Source organism: Erithacus rubecula, assembly GCF_903797595.1.
Source record: "Erithacus rubecula genome assembly, chromosome: 3".
NCBI lineage: Eukaryota > Metazoa > Chordata > Aves > Passeriformes > Muscicapidae > Erithacus > Erithacus rubecula.
The window spans coordinates 43,785,293-43,811,317 of record NC_136689.1 but is presented as its reverse complement, the minus strand read 5'-3'; the positions used below and the strand labels follow the sequence as shown (position 1 = coordinate 43,811,317).

At 42.1% G+C, this 26,025-nt stretch overlaps 1 protein-coding gene across 2 annotated transcripts; it reads left to right on the top strand.

Moving 5' to 3' along the window:
* The first annotated feature begins 3,796 nt into the window (after positions 1-3,796).
* On the top strand, positions 3,797-25,614 carry CTNNB1 (catenin beta 1). 2 transcript variants are annotated; one of them, XM_079301304.1, is made up of 16 exons: positions 3,797-4,253; positions 17,296-17,356; positions 17,739-17,966; positions 18,105-18,358; positions 18,449-18,687; positions 18,772-18,973; positions 19,309-19,453; positions 19,865-19,968; positions 20,058-20,396; positions 20,647-20,805; positions 21,705-21,824; positions 21,966-22,116; positions 22,206-22,327; positions 23,505-23,565; positions 24,321-24,541; positions 24,837-25,614. In XM_079301304.1, exons 2-15 carry the CDS (start codon positions 17,344-17,346, stop codon positions 24,527-24,529), a joined length of 2,346 nt encoding a protein of 781 aa, XP_079157430.1. In that variant the 5' UTR covers positions 3,797-4,253; positions 17,296-17,343; the 3' UTR covers positions 24,530-24,541; positions 24,837-25,614. The 2 variants fall into 2 exon arrangements, with proteins under 2 accessions (XP_079157430.1, XP_079157431.1); XM_079301305.1 differs by lacking the exon at positions 24,321-24,541 and having other exon boundaries at positions 3,943-4,253.
* The last annotated feature ends 411 nt before the right edge of the window (positions 25,615-26,025 follow it).

Genomic DNA, 26,025 nt, shown 5'->3' with positions numbered 1-26,025 from the left:
TCAGAGTAAAAACCTTGATGTGTATTAATAAAACACTGGTCTCAAGTATGAGGGAAAAGTTACATTGATTAGTCCTGTGTCTGAAAGACTGCTTAAATATCACAAGCATCCCCCTCTCTTTTCCCCTTCGCTCCTGTATGAAAGTGAGACTAAGTGACTTTTTTAATACACTACTACCTCACTTTGCTAGAAGAAGACTCCTTTTTTTCTTTCTGGTTAAGAGGATCAGAATGATCTATCTTTTTGCTGACAAGTGAATAGATACTTAGTCAGAGTCTGAAAAAAAGTATCTGCAGTTGATTCTTGAATATGTTCCTAGAGCATGCACAGTTAGAAGCCAATTATGCATACATTTTTAAGATCCATATGGGAAATCAAAGATTCAGGCCCAGAGACCCAGATATTTCTGTAATTGGTAATTTTGCTTTGTCCTCATATTAGTACATGGTCACTCATTTGTTACTATGTTCCTTACAAACAGAGGAAAACACCAGGATTTCAGAAGGAAAAATGACCGTCTAAGTTTACATTTAACTGTTTCTTATTTTTAATTAATAGGCTTCCTACTTTTTATAGTACTAAAAGTTGACTTTTCAAAAGTAGTGCTAAGGATGGAAAAAAAAAAAAAGAGTTAACAAAAATATTTAAATCATTATCTTTTAAAATTCAACCATGAAGCTCTCCTTTACACCGAGGATTTCTTACTGCAAGGATACACAATGGACATGTTAGGAGACTGCTTGACCTTTTGAAAAAAAATATGTCTGCAGCATATTCTTCTAGTAAACTACCACTAAAACAAACCTATTAAAGTATAAAAGAGCTCAGAGGAAACTTCTGAAGCTGCATAGACACACTCAGTGCTTCTTGGGGAGGAAACGGAAAATTCAAACGGACTGTTTGTGAATTTACTGATGAAGCCCTGCACTGTATTATCCCATATAACATTCACTCTTCTTGTTTTGACAGAGGAACTTGACACACTGTATTTTTTAAAAATAAGAATATAAAATGTATTTTAGAAACATTTTTATATAATTGAGAGAACACTGACAAGTTAATCATAATTGCAATTCAGCTATTAAGATATTTGTTTTTCTGGAGTGGGGGTTTGGGCATTTTTTCAGGTATCATTTTAGAAAATGTTTAGCTACCTAATAGCTAAAAACTGCAAAGCTGATGCAAACCAAATTTTCAAGCAATGTGTCTAGATGCAAAAGTATCCTAATCACTTTGCAGTGAAACAAATAGAGATTAAAATCACAACAATCCATGCAGAAGAAAAGCATCCAAAAATCAACAAGAGTTAATCATTAGCTACTAAAGGCCTTATGAAATTTATATATATATATATACACACATATATAAGTTGTATGTTTTAAACCTGTTTTCAAAAGGTCTAGTTCCAGTTGTCCTCGTCAGGTCAAAAAGAAAAGCGGTCCACAGTTCAGGGGCCAGAAGCAAAGACATGGACTGTACCCCTCCTGCTCCTGCAAAATCCAGGCTCCAAAAGCCCCATCCCTGCAGACCTCAGGGGGTGGGATGGCACACAAAGAGGCTCTGAAATGTATCTGGGACCATGCAATGCATCAAGGGCGTTTGACTGATTCTACTGTTGTTATCAAGTACCCAATGGAATTGCTTATAGAGAATTTGGCAATAATGCCCTATAGAAACAGCACTTTGAACTTATATAGTATCTTTGATCCAGGGACCTAAAAGGAGGGGTTTGTCAGTATTACCATTCCCATTTTACAGAGGGTGAAACCGAGGCAGAGCAGATTTTCTCAAGGTTGTAGAAGAAGAAGGCAGCTGAGAAAGGAAGGTGGACAAAGAAATTAGCTCTTCCCCCCACACCCTTTTCTCTTTTTTATTGCTCAAGCCAATCTTCAGGAATACTTTCTCTGTCTCTTATCTTAAATTGGAATCAAATTTCTGGTGTCAAGAACAAGATTCTTCTGCTCCAAATAATATCTGCACCAAATAATTCCCCAGGAAGGTGATGAACACTCACAGTCCAGTAGCCTGATCTGGCAGAATTTTCTTTGCCAGCGCTTGCCAACAGCCACCCTCATTCTTGCCCTTCTTTTGACCAGTATCGTCAAAATGGGCAACTGCCCTAAGAGAAAACAGAATGACAAGAAAAGCTGCATTTCTCAATTCTCAAACTTCAGGGTTGTCCAGCTGGCATTTCTTCTCTTTACTAGTGTGCATCAGAGGTTGCCCACAGCAGAGGCAGGTGGTGGGTGCATGATTCCTACACCCTGCAGTGGCAGGGGAGGAAAATAGGGGTTTTTTTATCACCACTGCCTTTCCAATGTCATGAGTAGTGACAGCTAACCCACCCTTGGAACTCCTCTCCTGCACTTGCCCCATTGGATTGTGGCTCCCTGTCACCCATGTCAGTTCCATCTTGTCTCTTTTATGCAACAAGCCTTACATTATCCTCCCAACAAACCCCTCAGCCCAGGAGAAATCCCCTATTTGGAAAAGCTCCAAATTCAAAAGAAAGCAGCTTACTTGAAAATCAAGCAGCACTGTGAAAGTTTCTTTAGCCTAACACTACATGTGAGTGAAAAAAATCAATGGGGAAAAAACCAAATCTTTAAGTGCAACTTCCTAAGTAGAAACTTAGAGCCTGTTTAAAGCAGGCTAATCAGTGGAAAAAACCAGGCATAAAGGTGTCATCTCTGCGAACCCCACATCTCCCCGCTGCAAGAACTGCAGAAACTGGAGGCTAGCAGGGGACAAGAGGCTCCAAGAAGCAAAACAAGAATGCGATCTCCCACATCAGCTCCTACCAAAGCAAATTTATACTGCGGGGGGAACAAAATAATATCCATCTTTCGCTGGCAATGGATGTTTTCTACAGCCACGTTGGTATATACGGTCCTTGTTTCAAGTGAAGGGAGGCGTGAATGTGTTTTTCCCTCCTGGTATGTTAAACACAGACTTTGCCAGTGCAAGACGGTGCACGCAAAGTCTGTAAAACATTCTGCTATGCAAGCCCGAGCACGCCGAGAAGAGGCCGCCACGGACGTGCCTTCACACGCCGCGAAAAAACCTTGTGCAATTCGTACTTTCCTGTTTTTTACGACTCGCTAAAGAAGCGAGGGGCGGGCGGGGAGGAGGAGGTGTTGGCGGGGTGGGGGGGGGGAGGGAGGAAAGTTTTCTGCTCCCCTTTAAAAAAAAAAAAAAAAAAAAATTAAAAAATTGCATAACGAGATACTTTCTTTGGCCACTGCTTCCTGACAAATATTTACAAGGGCAGAGCGGGAGCGCGTTTCCGCCGACGTGAGCGGGGCCCGCCGCCTTCCCGGGCCGGGATGAGCCGGACCGGGCTCGGCTGCTCCATCACAGCGCCAGGGCCGATTTTCCACAGCAGCCCGAGCGTCTCCCGGGCTTGGCGACGCGAGCGCTTGGGAAGACGGAGTTTCGCTATAGTTGGTGCCGTGCATTAAAAAAAAACAAACAAAAAAAAACCAACAAAAAAAATTAAACAAAAAAAAATTAACCCCCCCCCAGGCAACGAAACTCCAAATTAAACGGGGAGGGGGAAGGGAGTAGGAGAGAGAGAGAGTCACAATCACCTTTTGCCCCCCACTCCCCCACTTCCCTTCCCAAAGCGGGACCCCGCGCCGATCCCCTCAGTCGCATCCCCTCCCCCGCCGCCTCTACACCCCTCAGGGCAGCAGCAGCTTCGTTCTCAAGATGGGAACTCGGATCCTTCCTTCCCACCTCCGGTATAAGGTGTCTCCGCCGTACTCCCCTGCCCCGGCCAGCCCAACCCAGCCCTGCCCTGCCCAGCCTGGCCCGGCCTTCCCCCTCTAGAGCCGCTTCCCCGCTCCCTGTCTCCCTCCGCCCTGGGAGCCGGGCACTATTTCTCCTCCTCCCTCTGCCTGCCCTGAGCGCCGGGCGCCTATGGAATGCCGCGCGCGGGGCCCGGCCGCGGCGGCAGGATACACAGCCGGGCCCGCCGCTCGCTATAAGAACCTCCTTGTGAGCGACGCCATTTTAAGCCTCTCGCTCGGTTCGGCGCTGGGAGCAGCGGCGGCGCTTGGGGGACACAAACACCTTCGCCCCGTACGGTCGCCCACCCGGGAGCCAGCGGCGGGGCACCGCCGTGAGCGAGGAGGAGGAGGCGGCGGAGGCGGGGAGACGAGGAAGGAAAGACGGACCAGACCGGGATCGGCCGGGCAGCAGCAGCCGCCGCCGGAGCCCGGGGGGACCCTGCGCTCTTCCCTTCCTCCAACGTTAGTGCCGCTTTCTGCAGCGGGAACTTGGGGCAAAGCCGGGCCGGGCACCCCCGGGCCGTCAGGGGGTCCAGGGTGTGCCCGGCGGGAAGGACGGGGCTGGGGGAGGGGGGGGAGCGGGGGTGGGAGAGAGGTGGGGGGGCAGGAAAGGAAGAGAGAGGGCTCTTGTTTTTGGGAGGTCCGGACAGCTGCGTGGCTGCAGGAGCGGCAGCTGCAGCTCCCGAGGTGTCTCTTGGGAAGCTCGTCCTGGGGCGAGGGGGTGGCTGCTCTGGTCTGCAGGGGAAGGCGAGTCCCTGCGCCCGGCTCTGCTCTCGTTTGCAGCAGTGCCCGGAGTACTTTAATGACCCTTTTTTATTATTATTTTAAAGATTTCTCTCCCTCCCTTTTTAGGGTGCAGCCGGTGGGCTGCAGATCCCCTTTGGTGATAGAAGAGGGAAGAGAGCAGGGTACGGGTCTATTTGTACCGAGTATAATTAATCACGGTCACTGCAGTCAGCGGGAGATAACTAATCTGGTGCCTTGTGGGGTTTCGGTCTTAGTGCGGTTGCATATTTGCTGGAGAGGTTATGCTGCTGCTTCTTCTTTCGGTATCACCGAAATGAAGGTTCCCTGGTGCTGGGGGCAAATTAAGTTTTTTAACACCCACTTAGCAGGGTGCTGTAGGGAATGGCTCGGACTGCGGGGCTCTCCCGCTGCGAGGGGAAGCGCCCGCTGCTTCCCGTGGCTGGCTGGGGGAGCGCGGCGGCTCCAGCCTCCCAAAGTAACGCGTTCCTAGGTGGGGGCATCCACTTGCGGTTACTCCCAGAACTATCTAGGGCACTCATTTCTCTAGGAACAGAGTTTCCAGGTGTGTTGTTTTGTGGCTTGTTGTTTTTAGTTTAGTTTTTTGTTGTTTTTTAAGAAAGCTTAGTTCGTCTCTATTGTGCATGATTAGCTGCTCCTAGACCAGCAAGTTTTCTTAATTTTAGCAAAACCTTGAATTTTTCCCTAGTTAAAACTCGCTGGGCAGTTTGTTGGTTGGTTTTTCTGTTTGGTTTTTTTTTGTTTGTTTGTTTGTTTTTTGTATCTCTACTCTCTGAAGATTATCCTTTCTGGAAAGAAAGGACAGACTCTGTGGAGGTGCCACGGGCAACTTCCTTGTGACTTTAGGAATAGCAGTGTTGATCTTTGTAATCAGCTACTTCTTCATCTCTTTCTCATGGAGCAGCCATTGTTCTGACACTCTGTATATTCCAGACATCTGTGGTCCTCCCATCCCCCAAAGTATGCAAGTGGTGAATGGAAAAAGGCTGGGCTGGTATGCTGAGGTCGAGGGACGGAAATCAAGGAGGGGTTTCAGTAAAACAGGATCTTTATGCGCTGAGACTACAGTAAGGGCAAAGACAAGAAAACTAGCTGAAAGAGTGTCAGGGTTTTCCCGACTCTAAAGTTCAGGCACACCAGACAGCAACTTCCCCGTTAAGATTTTGTTTCTCAATGAGAAAAAGGCACTACTGCAAGGCTCCAAAAAAAAACCCCCAAAGCCTAGACGGCTAAACTTACTGGTGTGTATTGACCCAAGTTATAATGTGAATTTCAGTATCTAACAGTCCAGGAACCTAATGTTGATCTTGCACTTTTGATAAAAAGGTGCTGACAGCTGCAGGTATGTGACTGCTGTGCATTTGTCTAATGGCTGGTACTGTTGCAAATGAGGCTGCTTAGGTATTCAGGTGGTAGTTTGAGCCTTCTAAATTCAGATGTTCAGTACAAAATCATACTGAGTGTCTCACTGTTCTGGGGTTCTTCTAAAGAAATCTCATATTTGCTCATTTGTTAGTTCAGGTATTTTCTGTTTAGGTATAAACTCGTATCCATGGAAATGTGCACTTTGTATGGCTGATCATTTCACAAGGTTTAGAGGAGAAATAAGTAAAAACACCATGTTGGAAAGGACAATGCCATGCACGATAGCTTCTAGGAGCAAGGATTTAATACAAAGTAAAGCTTAATTGTAAAAATAAATTCTTTAAATGCTGCATTACAGCCTTATCAACCCAAGCTTCCTTTTTCTTGCCTAAGCTATAAATAGACTGGGTTCTTTGCATGGTGTGTGTCTACTCTGGACAGCAGCATTTTGCTCTGACTGTGGTGTGTCAGTAACTGGCTTAACAAACCTTGGCTGTGAAACCTGGTTGCCCTTCAGACATAATGATTTTTTTTTTTTTTCTGAAACATATGCCAAACTATCATGACTCTACATCTGAATTGGCATCCTGAAATACTGTGTCCTGAAGAGTTAAACTTTAGGTCTGGGGATGTTAAGGCAAGAGGTTAGTAGTAGTGGTGGTCTGATTTTTTTTTTTTTTTTTTTTTAGTGTTTTCAAGGGTAGAAAGGGAAGTGGAAAGAATGGAACAAGAATCATAACTGTTGGAAGCTTGTCTCAAACTCAAGTGTGAATGTATGGTCTGAAACTCCTGGATAAGGATGTTTCTGCAGAGTGTTGTCTAGTAGGCAGACTAGTGTGCAAATACAACAGTAATCAAAATCACTTAAGTTAATTCATAGTTAAACTGGTAATGCAGGGGTTGTGGTGATCATGCAATTGCCTTCAGCAAAACTTGTTCTGTAACTATGGTAGCCTGCATACCATAGCAGGAAAATCAGGACTGACCTTACTTATCTTGAACATCATACTTTAGAAGCCTGATAAAACCTGTGAGAAACCATGCAGGCAACTTGCTCCTGTGTCCTCAGAATGTGCACTTGCAAGCTCTGAGCCCAGTGCCTTGCTGCCTGACTAGGTGGGAACCTAGAAATGGCAAACTCCTTGCCAGTAAGCATTGTGTGTGATTCTTTTTCTCTTTTGATACAATTATTTTCCTGGCAGGGCAGTATTTCTGATTTTCTAATCAAGCACCTATTGAATTGGCTAGACTTGCCAACATAAGTCAGCCTGACAGTGGTTACCTTTTAATATCCATTTCTGGCATTTGATTCCAAGGTAAAACTTGCTGTAGTCTGTGGTCAGGTTTTAGCCCAGGAGGGTAATGTGTTAAACTGTGCTGGCACTGTGTAGCTTGTGCTGCCTCTCATAAGACCAAAGGAGCCAGGAAAGTTGTTTCAGTTTTTGGGGGTTTGTGCTTTTCTTTCTTCACTGACAGGTAACTTCAAGTGCAAGGGAGAGGATTAATGGAGGTCTAGTTCTGGCATTTGTGTGGAACACCAAGTAGATGAGGTGAGCTGGTGAAATACATGTGTAGGTTGGCCTGACCTTATAAGTCTGTTAACTCTGATGTGAAAGCAAATTCATCCTGTGCTTTTGTTGCCTTGGGAAGTATGGGTGTGCGTGTTACTTTACAGCAGAACTTTTTGTTTGTGTTCCAAGTTGACTTTAGGAAACAATGTACATTTGGCTGGATTGGTATTGCAGAAGTGAAGTGCTTGCTCTGTTACTTAATGCTAAATTAACTCTGGAGCCTTCTTTGAGTACTGACATGGGAGGGGAAAGAGTTAATCTTGTGTTCTGTGTTGCTGCATTTAAAAAACAGTATGAGCTAGCTGGATTTTGCTGGAGTTGGCAAATGCACTGTGTGTGCTGTATGTGTATTTGCTGGAACCAGCATTTCTGGGCTGACTTACTGCACTAAATAGACTTGTATAAATTGGAGAAGTTTGCCAACTCTGCAGCAACTGTAGCAAGTAATTCTGTATTGTTCTGGCAACAATTCAGGTGCCCTCCAGTGGCCAGAAATCTTAACATCCTAAAGGTGCTGCTAAATGTAGCTGCCTTGTCAGTTTGCCTTAATTAAGAGTGAGTTGAAGAAACATCTTTTAGTGTCAGACTTCATTAGCATGTTTGTTGTTTACACAGTCCTTTTTGGGGTGTTGATGTGCCTTATTGTAAGTATAGAGTTATTCTGACAGACAAGCAAAGACAGCCACTTCCAGATTCATAAGTATTTTTTCAGTGTAATTATGACTAATCACTCTGGTTTCTTAAACCATGGAGATTAATGTTTAACATCCAAGTTCAGGGCTGACTGTGTGGTTTCAATCTAAGAAGAAACTGGATTATGGGTAGGTACTTCCTTGTTTGGAAGAGAGATACTTTGCTGAGTTGTTCCTGTATTAATGTGGAACTGAGTATTTCAAGTTATTTCTGTAACAGTATCTGTTAGCGATGCACATGATTGTGTTAAATGACTGCAGAACCGTTGTCTTTTTGATACATAAAACCGTGTGGGCAGGGAAACTTGAAGGCTGGCAGTGGTTTTGTTCCTGAACTATGTGTGTTGAATGAAATGTGGTATAATATTTGTCTGAATTATCATAAGTTGCCTCTAAATGGTCACAATGGCAACTTTTTTTTTTTTTTTTTTTTGTGAGGCTAAAGAATGAATTTTGATCCTGCCTACTGCTATCTCTACTACAGTTGTCTTACTCGGTGATAAGTATGGGCACATGGGCCAAAAGCTGTAAACCACTGCATATTTATTACATGAGTCCTGCTGGTAGACTAAACCTTGGATAAAACACTGGCTCATGCCTAACCAAGGAAGATGGGAGTATGCATAATGTAGATATTCTGTCTCCTGTAAATAAAAGGTGGGAGTTCTCTAAGCTGTGATAAAACTGTTCTCAATGTTTTGCCCAGCCACGAGGATTCTCAAACTTAGTGAATGCTGCACAAAGCCCTAGTAGAGAATGTGTGCCAGTGACCCACATATCCCAAATACATTGCTAAACAGAAATGACGTAGTAACTGTTTGGAGGTTACTTGTTTGTGATGCTGGCACTTAGTTGGTCAAAATAATTAAGACATGGGAGTAATTGGGTTGATAATATTGTTATGACTTAATGCAAGTTCATAAACTTTAAACTGTCATACCAGTCCTTTAATACTGAGGTACAAACTCCTGTCAGGGGATTGATATGTACATTATATAAGAAAGTTCATTACTTTTGTTCTCAAGTTGGATGTATAACACCAGAGTTATATTTGAAGCAGTTTTCACATCATAACATTTAAGATTATCATTAGCTCCCATTGTGGACAGTCAGGAGGATACTTAAGTGCTTGAGGTCTGTTTTGCCAACTAATAAAAGTGAAGGTTTTTGCTAGTGCTGTGGTATACTTGCTGATAAAAAGCTCTCTTAAATCATTACTTGATAATTGTCAACTTGAACACAGCTGCTGTGTATAGATCTTAGAATCAACCAGAACTTTCTAGAAAGGACAAATAAATTCCTAGGACATAGTGTTTTGTTTGCAGATCCTGTTAAGAAGCTGTTGCCCATGATTTTGAATGTAAAGGATTGGGTTGACAGACCTCTTGTAACTCCTGAATGTTCTCTAGGTAAAGGGCAAAATAACTGTGCTGTGATCCAAACACTTAATTTCTGAAGTGACAAGATCCAGTGAAATTTCAGCTCGGCAGTGTAAGTATGATTTTAAGTAGGAGTATATGAAGAGGTGCTTTCTTTACACTGCATAGGATGCCAGCCATGTGCCTCCAGCATCAAACAAAATTGCATGGAGGACTGCTGATAAGAATTATGGTGGTAGGTAACTGCTTCTAAGTCCATTTAGACATATCTGTGTGTCCTGTAAGTTTGTAATTCTACCATAGTTTCTCTAAAATGTCTGGAAGTACTGTGCATCTCCTTTCTTTCAAAAGGAGAATGTTTATATGATATTGCCAGCTTCATGTTTGGGGAGGCTTCCTAGCAGCTTCTACAATTTCAAAGTTCATCTTCTAGAATCATAGTGCAGATTGGTGCCAGGATGAACTTGCATTTCTTTTTTACTACCTTTCTTGATGTGCTTGTTCTGAATTCTCTTCCAGGTTCTCATAATTTTGTACATTAGTTATCTGAGGTTCTTGTTGACTGACAGTGGCTCTCAGACCACTGTTAGCTCTTGCTTTGAGAGTCCTAATGGGTTGTTTATAAAAGGGCACTTAAACCTTAGTACCTGTGAAGACCCTGATGAATTGCACAAGCCGTTAGTGCCTTCATGCTGTGACAGTTGCCTGGAGCACAGCACTGACTGCAGCTGGAAGAGACACACCTGCCACTGAAATCTCTGACCTTCACTTCTGATACCTTTTGTTACCTGAACTGTCAGTTGTGCAAACTTGCTCTTCGGTGATTGATTAAATCTACCCGTGTTCTGGGTGGATTTCTGTATTTTAGGTGAGCAAAAATAAATGTGGCTCTTGCTACACTTCTGTTACAGTCTCAAGTGCACTTCAAATTTAGGAGTTGTTGAACATTGCAAGCTGGGTAGGAGGTATGATTCTTTACTAGCCTGCTCCCTCCTTTTACGAGGAAGGGAAAGGTAAAACGGGTGAGTTCCCTGTCATATCAGAACACCCTGTGCTCCAGAGGTGCAGTCTGGCAGACTGGAACTTTATGGCTGTTGTAAAGTTCTTGTGGACCCTTTCCCTCCCCTGTCACATTTAAGACTGTATTGACTCCAAAACAAACCTTGAGTTTTTTGGAACCTGTAACCTAAGTCTTTGCTTTTTTGAGGAGTATATTCTCTTTTTAAATACAGCTAACCTAGTGTTTAAGTCTAGTCAAGGCTACCAGACTGCTTGCATTTCAGTTCCATCATGTAGTTGTAATCAACTTGGAGAAGTCTAGCAAGAAAGAAATATTTACATGTTGCTTGCTTTAGCCAATGGGCATGTGAATAGAAACTCTGTTCTGTGCTCTTGCTGTTAGAAATAGAAAGAAATAGAGAGGTAAAAAAAGAAATAGAGAGGTAACATGTTACTTTGTGTGTGGCATGAAGTGAATTTTTATTATAAAAAACCTCTCACAAAAGCTAGTGTAGGGAGGTTTTTCTGCCTTTGTTACAGAAAGGGTTTTTGGTTTTTTTTTAAGATAATTTAAGGCAGAAGACAAAGGCTGAGAAGTCAGTGCAATTGATGTAATAGCAATCTGGGATGCCTGAAGGAAAAAGGAAATAATGAACTGGAAGTTAATCAGTGAAGAAGAGCAGCTGAAATAGAGGTGACTTGCAGTGAGACTTGGCAGATCTGTACCCCTCTCCCACTTCAAATCTGTATATTTGATTACCTGAGCAAGTTTGTTGCCTCTTCCAGCATGTCTTAAGAATGTTGAAGGATTAGAAATTGGAACCTTTCAACCCTTGAGGTTAGTAAAGCAGATATTCAGATTTCTTAATTTCCTGAAGTTTGTTGGGAAAAACAAACCTTAGACTTTCAGTCTTAATAATAAGAGAATTTAAAGACCATTTTAACACTATTGCAGATTCTTGGTTCAGAGTCAAATCTGTTATGATCCGATTAGCTAAATCTAATGTATTGCTGTTTGCAAGGCATCTTCTAACTTTCTGCAGGCATCAGTAGAATGTGTTGTCTGAAGTATTCCTGCTTGGATAAATTTGAGCTGGGTGGATTACACAGGATACTTAGTTTATCAATGGAGAGAAGAGAAGCACTTCACTAAGCAAGAATAGCTTAGTGGTTAGAGGGAATGATGCTAAGTAACAAATTTTGCTTAAAGAAACGACCAGAGCAGTTTTGCCACAAGGTATAGTTTATAAATGAGTTTGTTCAGTTGCAGTCCAGGATCTTTTAAGATGGATTTCAGTGTGGGCACGTGCTGTGGCATTCAGGTCAAGATTACTGGTAGCTCTTAGTTTTCAGTGGAACTTCTGAACTATTTGCTACATGTTGGCACAACGATTAAATATAGTAATGCTGCTTTATCTCTTGCCATGGCACTTCTTCTGAAGTAGTAGTGAAGGCTATAGATGAATGTTTTTACCATGTAACCCAAAAAAAGGTAGAAAAGTTTTAAAGCTGTGAAAGCCTATAGTTTTTTTCCCCTTTTAGAAGAAAGACTCTATGGCATTGATTTGTTTCCTTTTGGTATTGCATACTGTTTCTTCCACTAGGTTAAGGTGTTTTATCATAAGCCACCCAAAGACATTTTTACATAGGGTTAAAAATCACCCTGTTAAAAGCAGAAGGAAGCCTCACATTAATATAAAACACATGAAGTTTTATACTCTGGTTTCTACTACTGATAATAAGGTAAACCTTACTTTTTCTGTCTCTAAAAACATCCAAGTGGTGGATTGCTTTGTTTAATGTGATAAGTTACAGCCCATAACCATTATTTAAGAGCCACTTTGCAGTGAATTTCATTGTAACTTCTGTCCATTCAAGTCTTTAAAGCACTGGTGAGCAGAAGTCACTATTGGTGAGTAATTTCCCAGTAGTCAAGATCTTCTAATATTTACATGTAAATACAAAATAATCTGCACTAATTGTATGTGGCTTTTTTTAGAGGGGACAAGGTGGCTGAGGAAATGCAAATGCTGTTGTTTGAGACAGAATATGGGACTGCCCTTCAGTATTTTGCTGGATATGGAAAAATATTTCAGGAAAACTGTTGTTTGTAATCCTGTGGTATTTGTACAAGAAAAATAAATAATTTAAAAAATGGAATCTTCAGAGTGAAATTCAAGCACATTCTGTACCTATTTTCAAATAAAGTATATTCTGTCCATTTTTTACAAAAAATGTAAGCTCCAGCTGTCATTCCTAACACAAGCTTCTAACATTCCGAACACACAACACCACAACTGTCCTTCCAGGACTTATTACCAATCTTACAGAAACATCTGGTACATAAAGCACCTTAAAATTACCTACTAAGGTACTTTTACCAGAGTTCAATAAAGTCAGATAAGAATTCTCCATTTTCTTTAGAACCTGCAGGTGGATACGGGAGAACTTAGTCCACCTTTGGAAAAGGAATAATTAGAAGTTTACAGCAGTTTGGATCATGTCTTCATAAGACTAAGATCAGTATAAGTAGGTCTGTCTGTTGAAGGGTGATTGTATCTGGGACTTAGGCTAGACCAAAAATTGCTTAGATTCAGTTCAGCCACTCTTGCCTGAAGTGCCTCTGGAAGTGCCTTGGAAGCTTTTTTATTTGTTTCCACTGTCACTATTGTCTTATTTTGATTCCTCCTCCTCCACATTTTGTATTCTAGAAAATAGGCTAACAACTTCCAGGAGAAGATTCAAAAGGGTTGTTTTGTTGTGATTTGTTTTTTAATTCTTTAATTGGGTGTATTTTTTAAATTCCCAACTTGAAAACTAAGGTTAATTAGGAAGCTTCTGCTGTATTAAGAACTGAAATATAAGGACTTGGGTCATAAAAATGAGTGCACTAGAGTGTTGCTAGCTGTAGAACTGCTGTTGCCTGTGTATTTTGGCTATGGATTTTTATAAAGCAGATACATAGTAACATAATTGGCAAGCAGCTAAGACCAGTTATAAAATCAGACCCAGAGGATGCTTTCAGTAACATCCTGGGAATGGTTGCAATGACTTCAGAGCACTTGGAGAAAGTTTTTTCAGTACAGATACTTACTTTGTGTGTAAATGATGCACATTTTTAACTGCTGTGGCTGTCAGAAAATCTGCTAGTTCTGTGTAAGCAAATGTATCATTCAGAATTGGTGGGTAGTTTAAAGTTGCAGTTGAAATTCATGATGTTTAGATGGATCAGTTTGGATTTCTCGTGCAAGCTTTAGTAACATACTGCTCTCAAACAAAGGATTTATGGCAGACTTGCACACTTTGACTTGCTTTATAAAAGTGGGGGGGAGGGAACTTCTTACCTGATCAGTCAGGTGTAATTTGAGTCAATCTTAAAGAAGAGAATTGTTCAAATTTCAGGATTACTGTAAAGTTCTTGACTTGGCATATGCCTAATTATTCTCCAGAATTGGAAATTAATATCTAATAAAACGCATGCTGAGACCTAATGCCTAATAATTCTTATTCCTTTTGAAAATAAGAAAATAAAATTGTTTTCTGCAGTAATTTGAAAATTGTGCCTTCTAAGCTTGCAGATGCCATGTAATGCAGCCTAGTGCAAAGGCTTGAATTGCTCTTCACATGAGTTGTTTAATACATAGTCTAAAAAACCCCAAGCTTCATTTACACCCAAAGCTGATGATGCTTGCTAAACAAGTGGCTAGTCTCATGGGGTGGGCAGGAGGAGCTTTTTGAGAAGAGTCTAGTCCTGTAACTCCTAGCAGTACATTGATACAAACTGTGTAACATAATATTTATCAGAATTTCCACTTCTGAGTGCCTGCTAGCCTTCAAAAACTGCAGAGCTTGCAGCTATGCTGAAGTTAGCTTGTAAAGTATACTGAGGCTTTCTGTCTCTTCCTGATGGTTGAGATGTGGTTGGCTGACCTTGTGCTGATCCAGTTTGTCAAGAAAATGAGCAGCACAAATGTTTGTTCCTAGCCTGGTAGTGTTGCTCCCTTTGTGTGTTGGTTAACCTTGACAGTGACAAACAGGAAGACAAAGTCAGCAGCTTGCTTGGACTCAGTTTACCCCTTTGTAACATTAGAAAAGAATATGAAGGAAAATATGAGAGACTTGTCAAGTACAGAAAACCTAAAACCTGGCTACTTTTGTTTGGCAGTTTGAACTTTTAGGATTAAGCCAAATTCCCCATGTAAATAATAAAAAAAAGCTACCAGGCATTGCTGGGGAGCTACAGATGTATGAAATGAAATGTGGATCAGGGTGTTGGAACTTGGAGATGCAGCTAGCAGGCTGATCGAGGGTCAGCATTCCAAAGACTGAATGTCTATCTGGTAATGTGCTTTTGTACCCTTAGTATTCTTCATTGTTATTTTGTAGATGTTCATCAGTGTTGTTTTGGAACAGTGCTGCTGTTCAGTGGCTACTCTGGTCTCTCGGATTTTACCTAATGGTAGAGCTGCTCTTCTGTTCAGGCTGCTGAAATTGAAACAGCAATTTCAGAGTACAGGTGCTATAAATCAGTTACCTTTGTTGATGCAGAATTCAACAGTGGAGAAAATTATACATGCTCTTTGCATTGGAAATCTCAGGTGGTAATAAATGTCTCAAAGCACAGTCACTGCTCTTAACATAGTGGTAGATGAGCCAGTCAATTTTGAAGCTTTGGTGATCCTTTTTTTAGCATAGTCCTTATGGGAGGAAATGGGAAAGTTTATGATAAAAATAAGTGGTTTTTGTGCTAAGCATATTGAAAATTTCATATAGCAGGTAGAACATGCCAGATTTTATATTGGAAGTGTCATGTCTGACATAGAGTGAGGACTATAGGGAGCAAAGATACAAATTTTACTGTTACTACTACTCCCTCCTTTCTGTTTGGAAGGTGTTAATGGAACTCACAGAGTAATGCACAAGACCTGCAAAGAGCTGTCATGCTTTTGTTGTAGGCACATTCTCAACTTAAGTACTCATTAAAATATTTTAATCAATGGTGAACTGAGTGTGTGACTTACGCTTTTCTTTCCCATTTCCACTACTACTCTCTAACTCCTAACAGCATGTTGGGAGAAATACACGGGTAAGGGACTGGAAAAAGTGTCTATTTTCAGTACATCCTCCATGCCCAATGTCAAGAGCAGACTTTGAGTTGGCCAGTTTCTTCCAGGCTGTGGCGAAGGACCAGGTTAGAGTTTCCAGCTGCACAGGAGGATGCATATTGTATGTTGTATAATGTCTTATATCAGCTTAGTGCTGTTTATCTGCTGCAGATGCAGATCTACTGTCCATTTTAAAAGAGCCGGGGAAGGGTTGCTGCCAAAAGTTGTGGGAGTGCAGAGTCAGGACAAACAGCACTGGCATTTGTGCAGCCAAGCAACAAGATTGCTCAGCAGCTGCTGGAGTATCTTGCAGCTGGGTCAGAGTCAGTGAGATACGAGTTTGTCTCACCTATCCAGTGAGACTTTTCAAACTGCAGGCCTGCCCTCTGTTTAATTATGATTTTCAAAAAGGTGCTCCTGAAGGAAACTGTTAAACTGGGAAATTTGTCTTTCTGCAAATCCAACATCAGGTGGATTTTGTTCTCCTGATGCAGCACTGTGGCCTGTCTTTTTAGGGATTAGTGTATTGCCTTTACTTCATTGTGCAGGAATGTTTTGGTCGGCACAGCTCTAACACCTAACAGCAAGTGAAAGCTGATTGCTGCAAGAGATGGTTTTGCTCCCTGCACAAGCTACCACAAATGTTTCTGCTCGGCTGGCTCCCAGAATAGGCTGCCACCAGCTCTGTGTCTGTGCTAGAAACAGTGTGGGACTGTGGGGGGAAGGGGAGCAAATGAAATAAAAATGACCCATTGTGGAGTTGTAGCCTTGAATTTCTCTTACTGGGTTAGTGAAGAGACAGGTACACATTAATGGTACAAATACTTCCAAAATGCTTGGTAATATCAAATGCATATTGAAATGCATATTGAAAATTTAGATAAGGCATTTGATAACATTTCAACCTTCTTGCCCCCAGTTATCTTGGCTTTCTGTGTGAAAAAAATTAAAGTGAGTTTGGTGACTCAATGTGTGTGAAACTGAAGGACAGCTTTTTTTTTTTTTTTTTTTTTTTTTTTTTTATAAGGCTGGTTAAATTTTTAGTTTTAACTTCAAGGAAGTTTTTTGTAGGAAGAAACCTTTATTCTTATGGCACAGGAAGGGGATAAGGGGTGAGGTGCAGTTGTAACTCTAGGCAGTCTTTGTGCAGTTTGCCTTACATGGTGATTTCATCTTTCTCCATGAAAATTCATGTTGTAGCCCTGTATCTGACAGTTTTTGTAGTATCTTCTAAGTAGTTTATCTTTGAAAGAAATGAGGAAGTCTCACATTTAGCCATTGTCTTTGAGGCATGTCTAAACTGGAATTTAATGTCTGGGCTTCATCTTATACAAAGACAGAGGAGTAAAAAAATAGCTCTATCGTGGTCAGTCTTCAATTCTTGTTCTCTTGCAGCTCTAAGAAAGTCTCTTACACATAACCTGATAGAAGTAGTCTGGGTGATACATTCTGCTCTTTTGCATGTCTGTCCATGGGGGTTTGCTAATTAGCTTTTGAGTATACTCAGTGTAGTAATGAAATGGCAAGATGTGCCAAGTCTTAGTTTGCAATTCCAGTGTTCTAATGTGAAATCCTGTCTTACTAGCTCTGATTAGTGTTTAATAAGTTCAAACCTTGCTCTTTTTTAGGATCTCTGAAAGGGTGCAAGAAAGAGTTCTGGAAGCATAACAAAGAACATGGCAACTCAAGGTACATAATGCATTACAATTTCTGTTACTAGAATGTAGAAGACTCCTTATCCCTCTCTTTTTAACTTTCCAAGTCACTTAGATTGAATAACATCTGCTCTATTACAGTAATTAATACTTTACACTGGGAATCAAACCTTCAGACTAGTTAGTTGTAAGATCAAGACAGACACAATAGCAATGATTGTTCTGCCTGTTCCTCAGGTTTACATGTCTGCATTGGTTCAACATAAGGCCTCAGTTTAAAGTTGCTGCTCACTTGCAGTGCCGAGTTGAAGAAGTTGTTTGTAACAGCTTAATTTAAAATCTGTCATCTCTTGTAGGATTAATACATGCTGGAGTAATTGAACTAAACTTAATTGTTCACCAATTATTTCTTACAGCTGACTTGATGGAGCTGGATATGGCAATGGAGCCAGACAGAAAAGCAGCAGTCAGTCATTGGCAGCAGCAATCATACCTGGACTCTGGTATCCATTCTGGTGCCACAACAACTGCTCCCTCCTTGAGTGGCAAGGGAAACCCTGAAGAAGAAGATGTGGACACAACCCAAGTGCTGTACGAGTGGGAGCAGGGATTCTCTCAGTCCTTCACCCAGGAGCAAGTTGCAGGTAAGGCTTTTTCTATTGCAGTGGTTTGCTTGGACAAGCAGTTTAACAATACAGAAACCTAACTGTCAATTACTGCCAATCTGAATGATGAGCTTTTTATTCTTAGTTTAAGGTCATTATGACTTACCTTGTTTTCAGATATTGATGGCCAGTATGCAATGACTAGAGCTCAGAGGGTGCGTGCAGCTATGTTCCCTGAAACCCTGGATGAAGGAATGCAAATCCCATCCACGCAGTTTGATGCAGCTCATCCAACTAATGTGCAGCGCCTGGCTGAGCCATCCCAGATGTTAAAACATGCTGTTGTTAACTTGATAAACTACCAAGATGATGCTGAACTTGCAACTCGTGCAATCCCAGAACTGACCAAACTGTTGAATGATGAGGACCAGGTAAATATTTTCTTTGGCTGGGTAAAGCTTGCTTTTGGTGCACCTTCAATGACCTTAAAACTAAAAGCTTTACTCAAACACTTGTCTTAGGTGGTGGTGAACAAGGCTGCAGTTATGGTTCATCAGCTGTCCAAAAAGGAAGCGTCTCGCCATGCCATTATGCGATCTCCTCAGATGGTGTCTGCCATCGTACGTACCATGCAAAACACAAACGACGTGGAGACAGCCCGGTGTACTGCAGGGACACTACACAACCTCTCACATCACCGTGAAGGCTTGTTGGCAATCTTCAAATCAGGAGGCATTCCTGCTTTGGTTAAAATGCTGGGGTACGTGCACTACTGAGGCAGCACTTATGTTTTGCAGTTGGGTCTGCTTGGAGCAGGTACTTATGAGGATTTTCCCTTCTTTAGGTCGCCAGTGGACTCTGTGCTATTCTATGCCATTACAACTCTTCACAATCTCCTGTTACATCAGGAAGGAGCCAAGATGGCTGTCCGTCTCGCTGGTGGGCTGCAGAAAATGGTGGCCTTGCTCAACAAGACAAACGTCAAGTTCTTGGCCATCACAACAGACTGCCTTCAGATTTTAGCATATGGCAATCAAGAAAGTAAGGTGGGTGCCTCTGGTGCTGAAGTAGTTAAAATGAGCAAGCTTGTGATGAATGGCCTGGGAGTTCTTGTGTACTGACATCTGACTGAATCTTCAGCCTCATGCCACTGGCTTTTTCCTGTCAGTCAGTCCTGACCTTGCAAGAGGGGAGGGATACAGGAATTACCTTGCAGAAATGCCACTGTGCTTATAATGAGACTGTAAAACTTAAGTCCACATAAGCAGATGGGAATTTTTTTTAGGGAACTGTAACCATGAGAGGTGTAAGCCGGCAACGTTTACTACCTGCTGACATGTGTAGGAAGTGACAGACAAATATTATTTTTGCTGTCTTTCAGCTGATTATTCTGGCAAGTGGCGGACCCCAGGCTTTAGTAAACATAATGAGGACCTATACTTACGAGAAACTATTGTGGACCACAAGTAGAGTGCTGAAGGTGTTGTCAGTCTGCTCCAGCAACAAACCTGCTATTGTTGAAGCTGGTAAGTACACTGTACTCATGATAGCTTTAAAACCTACATATTGCTTTGGGATTAGTTGTTCCACCAAGATCAGAAACTGCCAGCATCAAAAAATGAACTTGGGTTGGTCCTTGAGTCCATAACCGGGTTTGACGGCCTTTAGTGTATACAGAAGTATAAAAGGGTGGCTGTTATAAGTAACTACACTGTGCTGTTAACTGGGTGGTGTAAGTGGCTGAGTGTTGTTAGGATATATCCTTGAGAATCTGCACACATCAAAAAGGCCCAGTGTCACACAGGGACTTTCAGGGGGTTGTTATTTTCCTGTGTGAGAAGGGCTAGGGCCCAGCCATATTGTGATACTAACAACAAGAAGGATCCAAAAGTGTGTGAGATTTTGCACTCAGGTATCAAATTTGTACCATCTTCCAGGTGGGATGCAAGCTTTGGGGCTCCACCTCACAGATCCAAGCCAGCGTCTTGTCCAGAACTGTCTCTGGACTCTGAGGAATCTGTCAGATGCTGCAACAAAGCAGGTAAAGGGCTCACCCTTTTTGCTCACCCAGGAGCAAAAGTCAATGTAGTGGAAAAGAAGACTTAACTTTCCTTCTCTCTTTTTCTGCAGGAGGGCATGGAAGGCCTTTTAGGAACTCTAGTTCAGCTTTTAGGGTCAGATGATATTAATGTTGTGACTTGTGCCGCTGGCATCCTTTCTAACCTTACCTGCAACAATTACAAGAACAAGATGATGGTGTGCCAGGTTGGTGGCATTGAGGCTCTCGTGCGCACAGTTCTCCGGGCTGGAGACAGGGAAGACATCACAGAACCTGCAATTTGTGCTCTCCGTCACCTCACCAGCAGACACCAAGAAGCAGAGATGGCTCAAAATGCAGTTCGTCTCCATTACGGACTCCCGGTGGTGGTAAAGCTGTTGCACCCACCCTCACACTGGCCTTTGATCAAGGTAAGTAATGGCTAAAAGCCATCAGAGCTGGAACTGAAAACTGTTGCTTTTTAAAATGTAACTTTAAAAGTGAAAAATACTTTGTTTCCAAGTTGTTGGGGATACAATTTGTCTGATGGAGAAGCTGCTTCAGTTGAGCAACTTAGTGTTTTCTCTTTTAAACATTTGAGATGATAAACTGATTGAAAAAATTAGTCACAGCAAGCACACCAGTTCTGCTCTTTTATCCCCACCTGTTCCTTACCCACAGGCTACTGTTGGCTTGATCCGCAACCTGGCTCTGTGTCCTGCGAACCATGCCCCGCTGCGTGAGCAAGGTGCTATTCCAAGGCTAGTGCAGTTGCTGGTTAGGGCACACCAGGATACCCAGCGACGCACTTCCATGGGCGGGACACAACAGCAGTTCGTGGTGAGTGCCTTCCCCTGGCACTGCATCTCTCCTTGGTTGTCAGTGCACCTCAGCCCTGAGGTGCTTGGGCTAAAGAACTGTTCTCTTATTTGCCCTAGTTCACATTGTTCTATGTTTGCTGGTAGCTCTGTCTTGGCAGATGTGAGATTTTTCTCAAATCAGAATGCCAAAACCGTGCTTCTTATTAAAATAACTTTTTGGGCATTCAATTCTGAATGTTAAAACTCATAGAAATTCTGGTACTGCCTGCTCTGGCAAGGCAAGTTAGTTGTCTACCAAGAAACCAAAAGTCCCTCCTCCTTTTCAGAAGAATGGGTTTAAAAATGCTATTACAACTTACTACATATTTGCAAGGGTGCTTAGAGATGTAAAAGTACTGAGAAGTTTTGCAGGCTTGGTGCTTGTTACCTCTTTGGGTTCCAGGTTAGTGTGACAGATCAGTCTCAATTTGATTATTTTTATCCTGTCAAACACATTAACAAAAAGGGGTTTGCTTATCACTGAAAATGGAAGCAGCATCTAGTAGTACAGGTGTGTAGTTAATTCGTGCAGAGGCAGGAAGAGATCTCTTTTACTGGTAACTGCTGTTTCCAGCTTAAGTAACTGCCAGGCTAATCTGGGTTATAGAAAAAGAGAAGGTTTTTTTAGAGAAGTTCATAATAAAAGCCACTGAGGCATTCCACTGGGATGCTTCACGTACTGAATTTGGGTGGATGAACCGGGTTGACCAATAGCAGGGATGCTAAGTTTGAAGGCCAGCACTCAGGGGAAGGGGGTAAATGCAGAGGGGGATGAGTTTGGTTGATTAGTTGAAACTGCTGATCAGTTTTTTGACAGTCACTTAAGAAGAGAGCATACAATATCTCAGATTCAAAAATGCCTTTTCTCTCCCTAACTAGGAGGGTGTGCGTATGGAAGAAATTGTCGAAGGCTGCACTGGAGCCCTGCACATTCTTGCACGTGATGTTCACAATCGAATCGTAATCAGGGGTCTAAATACCATTCCACTATTTGTGCAGGTAAGTGAGAGCTCAAGACAGCATATTAGGAAAAGATATAAAATGGCTCTTGCACTTCCTGGATAGAACTGCTAAGTTTCAGTGTGCTGAAGAGCTCGTTTCAAGTGAAAGAACTAAAGAACCCTCATGTTTCTGTTGCAGTTGTTGTACTCTCCCATCGAGAATATCCAGAGAGTAGCTGCTGGTGTACTTTGTGAACTGGCTCAAGACAAGGAGGCAGCTGAAGCAATTGAAGCTGAAGGTGCAACTGCTCCTTTAACAGAACTGCTTCATTCTAGGAATGAGGGTGTTGGTAAGTGAACAAGATTGGTTTTATACTTGTGTTAGAAGAGATGATAGAAGCCTTGACCTCTACTAAAAATTCACTCTTCCTTTTGACAGCAACCTATGCAGCTGCTGTGCTGTTCAGAATGTCTGAGGACAAACCACAGGACTATAAGAAGCGACTTTCGGTTGAGTTGACAAGCTCCCTGTTCCGGACTGAGCCAATGGCTTGGAACGAGGTGAGTTCTGTGATCTGTACTAACAGTTCCCTGGGGAGAGATCACTTCTGTTTTCTCCCTCCTTCCACCAGTCAAGTGTAGATGCCATCAGTGATGCAGTTTTACAGTGATTCAGCTGTGTGGTGGCTGTACCTTCTTTACACTCTCTGTGTTCAGGTGCAGTGAACCTTTGGTAAGCAGCCTTTAAGCTGCTTTTTCCCTTGCAGAGAGGAAGAGTCTGTTCTTTGCTGCTTCTGCTGAAGTGTGTAATGCTCATTATACTTGCTACTGTGAAAAGCTGTATATACAAGAACTTTGTACTCTTCTGTACTGCTTGTCAAAACCTAATGAACTCTGTATGCAAAAATAGAAACGTGTGATATGAGGGAAGCATAAATATAAAACATATCTTGTGAAGCTTCAATCAAGCCAACAATGCAGGATTAGTTATCTTGGACTGGGAATGCAACTTGTCCTGAGAACTGATATTTCAGACTTAAATATGTTTGCAGGTTCATTATCACACATACCTTTTTTTCATTTTTAACAGACTACACAGTAAATTGAGATCAAAGTCAATCTGTGTGCATGGGATACAGACAAAGCTTCACTCATTCTTTGTCTTCCCACAAATTCTTAGGATTCAGGAGCCTAGCTTGTCTTGTATTGTGTGCATCTACTACATAAGGGGCAGTAGCCTTTAATTCATACTATTTCAGTGCTTATTTTTGTGTTTTCCTAAAATCTGTATCTACCACAACAGTGCATGGGGGGAAAAGCTAAAACAGAATATCCTTTGAGATTGGAGTTAGGCAGTTGTTCTGAAGGCAGGCAATTACTTCTGTAATTGAACAAATGGGAGAGCTTAAAAGCTCTGTTTCTGGCTTGGGAATGTCTGACTTGCAGGATCTGGACAGATGTTCCTGAGGAGTGTTCCTAGACCTACCCCATCTTTTTCACTCCCAGACAGATCCCTCCTTCTAGTGATCTGTGGATTCCTAGATCTGGCTATTACATGCTGGATGCAGATACTTAGGTAAAAAGGCTTTTCATGTTGACAGCAGTGCTGCAGTGTTCACTGCAGAGGAGTTGTTCAAAGGGACTTGGGGCAAGCTTCACAACTTTCTAAACTCAGAATTACTGGTGCTGGCTGAAAGACCTGATGCTAAAACTGTTTTGTAATTCTTTGCGTACACAGACAGCAGATCTCGGACTGGATATCGGTGCCCAGGGAGAGCCTCTTGGATACCGCCCAGATGGTATGTGTCTTCTGTTCCCCTTGACTAAACTTTTAATTGGATGAAGTCAAGTCATAGATTTTAAAGGAGAACTGCAAATGAATGAAGAGTGAATTTACTCTTCAGCAAGGTATTGCAAACTGACAGGCAGATGGGGAACTGCCAGTTCAAATAACCAGTTTCTGGAACACCACTGGCAGCACTGAAATGGGAGCCGTATGAACATGCAAAACCAGTGTCTCTTGTCTGTGTCCTGTGGGAACACCTCCTGCTGAGCTGTTGTTTCCAGAAATCTTTTCCATTCCTTACAAATGGACTTGACAATTCCAATAGTGCAGTTTTTCTTTAAAACAACAAAGCTGGTATTGAATGCATTAGTGTGTAAGTGTCTATAGATTTGAACGCAAGCCTGTCCCTAAGGATTCTGAGCTATTTTTGACTCGCCTTTCAGAAGCAAGTCTACAGTCTTGGAGCCTGGTTTTGCTGCAGTATTGTTGAATTTTAGTACTGTTGATTGTGCAGACTAATGGCTTGGCTGGAATCTGCTCGTGCTTCTGACTGTAGTGTGCTTTGTCTGCAGAATCCTACTGGAAGGCTGTTCTGAACAATGGAATAGCCGTTAAGGGCAGGCACCAGATTGTGATGAACTTGGCTGAACTAGAAAACAATTAGATGGCTACACGAACTCCTCACACACTGATACTTGCAGCTTCTGATGCATCTAACATCTGTTAACATTATGCTTTTTTTCCCTCTGCCACCTTTAACTTTCTTAGATCCTAGCTACCGTTCTTTCCACTCTGGCGGATACGGTCAGGATGCCTTGGGTATGGACCCTATGATGGAACATGAAATGGGTGGCCACCACCCTGGTGCTGACTACCCAGTTGATGGTCTGCCAGATCTTGGCCATGCCCAGGACCTTATGGATGGGCTGCCTCCAGGTGACAGTAATCAGTTGGCCTGGTTCGATACTGACCTGTAAATCATCCTTTAGGTAAGAAGCTCCAACCTTGAATTTAAAAACAAAACAAAAAGAGAAAAACAGCTGACTGGAATGAGGACTTGGTTGGTAGGGAGGGATTGGCTCAATTGGGTCCCAGTGTGCCAGAATAATGAATAAATGCTCTGAAAGCACACAATGAGCACACTCCAAACTGACTTCTGCCATGAAGTGTGGAAGTAATTAACTGTAATGTCTTGTGCACCGGCTTCATGCAGTCTTCATGTGTTACAACAGCCCTTTACAACTCGGGAGCAGTGACACCTGTGTTTTTTTTTTCTCTTTGCAGCTGTATCATCTGAGTGAACTTGCATTGATTGGCCTGTAGAGTTGCTGAGAGGGCTCGAGGGGTGGGCTAGTATCTCAGAAAGTGCCTGACACACTAACCAAGCTGAGTTTCCTATGGGAACAATTGAAGTAAACTTTTTGTTCTGGTCCTTTTTGGTCGAGGAGTAATAATACAAATGGATTTTGGGAGTGATTCAAGAAACGAAGAATGCACAAGAATGAATTGCAAGATGGAATTTATCAAACCCTAGCCTTGCTTGTTAAAAATTTATTATTTTTTTTAAATCTCTGTAATGGTACTGACCTTGCTTGCTTTGAAAGTAGCTTTTCTTTTTGCAGTAATTGTTGTTAGTTTTTTTTTTTAAAAGTCTCTCGTAGTATTAAGTTATAGTGAATATGCTACAGCAGTTTCTAATTTTTAAGGATTGAGTAAAGGTGTAGAACACTAATTCATAATCGCTCTAACTGTATTCTGAATAAAGTGTAACATTGTGTAGCCTTTTTGTATAAAAAACTAGACAAATAGAAATGGTCCAATTAGTTTCCTTTTTAATATGCTTAAAATAAGCAGGTGGATCTATTTCATGTTTTTGATCAAAAACTTTATCTGGGATATGTCTGGGTAGGGGCCAGTAAGAACTGTTTATTTGGAATCTTGTATTGGACAGTTTACCAGTTGCCTTTTATCCCAAAGTTATTGTAGCCTGCTGTGATACAGATGCTTCATGAAAAAAATGCAGTTATAAAATGGTTCAAAATTAAAGTAAACTTTTAATTCATTCTGTGTCAAATTATTTCAGATCACAAAATATATTTGTGTGTTAAGAAATAGTCCTGGACTTGCACAATCACTTCAGTGGAGGGAGCCAAGAATAATTTATCTCTTTGATCCTACTCTGGCATAGTTACCCTTAATAGCCTGGGGGTTTCCTGCTGCAGTCCTCCAAGACACCAGTCTGCCCCTGCTCTGCTTTGGCAGTTTCCTCACCATGGGGCAAGTCTAGCCAGATGAGATGCAACTCTGCTTTGTGCTGGGCCTGCCAAGGATGAACAGCCTCTTGCCTCCGTTCCCCTCAGAGGTGCCCCAGCACTAAGGCTCAGCAAACATTCTTTGCCTACAAGTTCTCAGCTGGTTCAGAGCCCTTTTCAGGTGTCCTCAGTGTTCAGCTGCTGTGAGACAAGACCTGTGT

Coding starts and splice junctions, on each gene's coding strand:
- CTNNB1 (XM_079301304.1), top strand. Junction 19,969..20,057: donor CAGATGCTGCAACAAAGCAG/GTAAAGGGCTCA, acceptor CTTTTTCTGCAG/GAGGGCATGGAAGGCCTTTT. Junction 23,566..24,320: donor TCTTGGATACCGCCCAGATG/GTATGTGTCTTC, acceptor TAACTTTCTTAG/ATCCTAGCTACCGTTCTTTC.